Source organism: Saccopteryx leptura, chromosome 2 (genome assembly GCF_036850995.1).
Source record: "Saccopteryx leptura isolate mSacLep1 chromosome 2, mSacLep1_pri_phased_curated, whole genome shotgun sequence".
Classification (NCBI taxonomy): Eukaryota; Metazoa; Chordata; class Mammalia; order Chiroptera; family Emballonuridae; genus Saccopteryx; species Saccopteryx leptura.
Window position 1 is genome coordinate 65,973,461 of NC_089504.1, and position 2,094 is coordinate 65,975,554.

General features: G+C 47.7%; 1 protein-coding gene across 1 annotated transcript; it reads left to right on the top strand.

Moving 5' to 3' along the window:
• Positions 1-1,057: 1,057 nt before the first annotated feature.
• Positions 1,058-1,756, top strand: TPD52L3 (TPD52 like 3). Its single transcript, XM_066365691.1, has one exon. The coding sequence runs from the start codon at positions 1,196-1,198 to the stop codon at positions 1,754-1,756; it is 561 nt and encodes a 186-aa protein (XP_066221788.1). The 5' UTR covers positions 1,058-1,195.
• Positions 1,757-2,094: the final 338 nt, after the last annotated feature.

The following is a 2,094-nucleotide window of genomic DNA, read 5'->3' on the forward strand; positions in this document are numbered from 1 at the left end:
GGGATACCTGACCACCTGCCTTCCCTGGATTGAGGCCTTGATTTTTTCACTGTGTAAATCAGAAACTCTGAGTAGAAATAGGGGGACATTGGGGATTGACATCCTGACAGACCCTATCCAACTACTTCTACTTCACTGTGCAGACTGCCTCTCACAACTGATAATTGTGTATGTGGGCAGATTTGCTTTGAGAAATGTGAGTGAATGCTTGGACAAGAAGGAACATGCAACTGCAATATTAAAAACCCATGCACTGTCAATTTGTATATGCCTTATTCCTTCTCTCCTAAATTCTCACTGTATAATAGTCTTTGCTTATTTATAAAGCTTAAATTTGACACAACTATTACAGATTTACTCCTTCTTTCAACCAAAATAACAGGCAATGGTGACTGGTTAGACTCACTTTCTGAGTACTGCTACCCAAGCCTCTGGACCTCACATCATGCGACCATGACAGTCACTGTTGGACTCAAGAGTTCTGAGGAAACTTCAAATCCACTTTATGAGTGGTGCTAGGAGTTTTCCAGGTTAACTCTGGGAACCTGGGAAGGAAAAATGGGTAGGTAGGTTTTGAGGCCCTCATTTGAGGGCAGTTTCTATTTATTTTTATGTTTTGGGCTTTTCACAAATTTTTGTCAGTACAAAGAGTTCAACTAATTTTCAAGGGTTTGACAATGGCTGGCATAGTACAGAGAGGTCCGGAAGGGGAGTCAGACTTGATTAGAAGGGCAGAACCTGTCACTTACTGCGGCAGATGGGAAAACACCTCCCTTCTCTAACAATAACCTCCTCACCGCCAACCTCACAGGCTCGCTGTTACGTCGAAGCACCACGCGCTTGTGGAAGGAGTCAGGGCTGAGCCTGGCTTCTGCGGCAGGTCTCTTCAGCCGGAAGTCCCGCCTCCACGACTCTCTTCACCCCTCACCCTTCACCTCTCACCCGGAAGTGGACCCCGCGGCTGGGCCGTCTACCCTGGACTCCAGGTCCTCATCCCACAAGTGGTAACGTCGACACCCACCAAAATATGGATTCTGCCAAACTAGAGCCCCACCCTACAGGCCAAGAGTCCAACTCCGCAGGCCTGGATTTTGACTTTCCTGGCCAAAGTTATTTCTCCACTACCCACGAGTTCAACTCTCTCTACCAAGAACTGGACTTGGACTCTCTTAACGAAGATGATCTTTCTCAGTCCATGGCAGGCGCCATGACAGAGACCTCTAAGGGCACGTGTCAACTCCATCTGACTACAGAACCGGAGGATCTCACAGAGGCTGAGCTAAAGGAGCTCAATTCCAAGCTCACTACATTGGAAGCTGAAATTGTAACCCTACGCCATGCGCTGGCAGCCAAAGAGAAACGCAGCATGGAGCTTAAGAGGAAGCTGGGCCTCACAGCTTTGGTGGGGCTGAAGCAGAACCTGTCCAAGAGCTGGCACGATGTTCAGGTCTCCAATGCCTACATGAAACAAAAGACGTCAGCCGCCCTGTCCACCATGGGCTCTGCCATCTGCAAGAAGCTTGGAGACATAAAGAAGTCGGCCACCTTCAGATCCTTTGGAGGTCTGGTGGGGACAATCAAATCCAGAGTTGCAGGTGGCAGTGAGCTGGACCATGACTGCCTTCCTTCTTCAGCGAGGAGTAGAGATGATCCAGCCCTGGTTTCGGGGAGTGAGAATGATCCATTTCTGGGAAGTGGAGATGATTCTGTTACACAAACTGGAGATGACCAGCTTCTCTTTCTGGAGCAGGAGTAAGCACCCTTGGTAAGCCTGGCCACCTGACCAGTGTAAGAACTTCCTTCCCTCATCACAGATCCTGCTCTGTCCAGAAAAAACAAGCAGCCTAACCACAACGGAAAGTCAACTCAGGAAATGGACAGAGTCCGGTTTTGAGAAAAGTCATGCCCATTTTTACACAAGTATTTGCTGCTGTTGAGATAGAAAATCCAACATTTTGTACCCGGTTATTTTACATTCAAGTTTGTAGATGAAATGCATCACTATACTAGCCTTTCTGGGGTTGCATTTTAATGGACAAGACAGTGGCTCCAGAGGCGTTTAAGGCCAAAGACCAAACTCTTTTTTGGAAAACT

What these genes read in the sequence shown, in the direction of transcription:
- TPD52L3 (XM_066365691.1), top strand. Translation starts at nt 1,196, where the DNA reads ATGGCAGGCGCCATGACAGAGACCTCTAAGGGCACGTGTCAACTCCAT.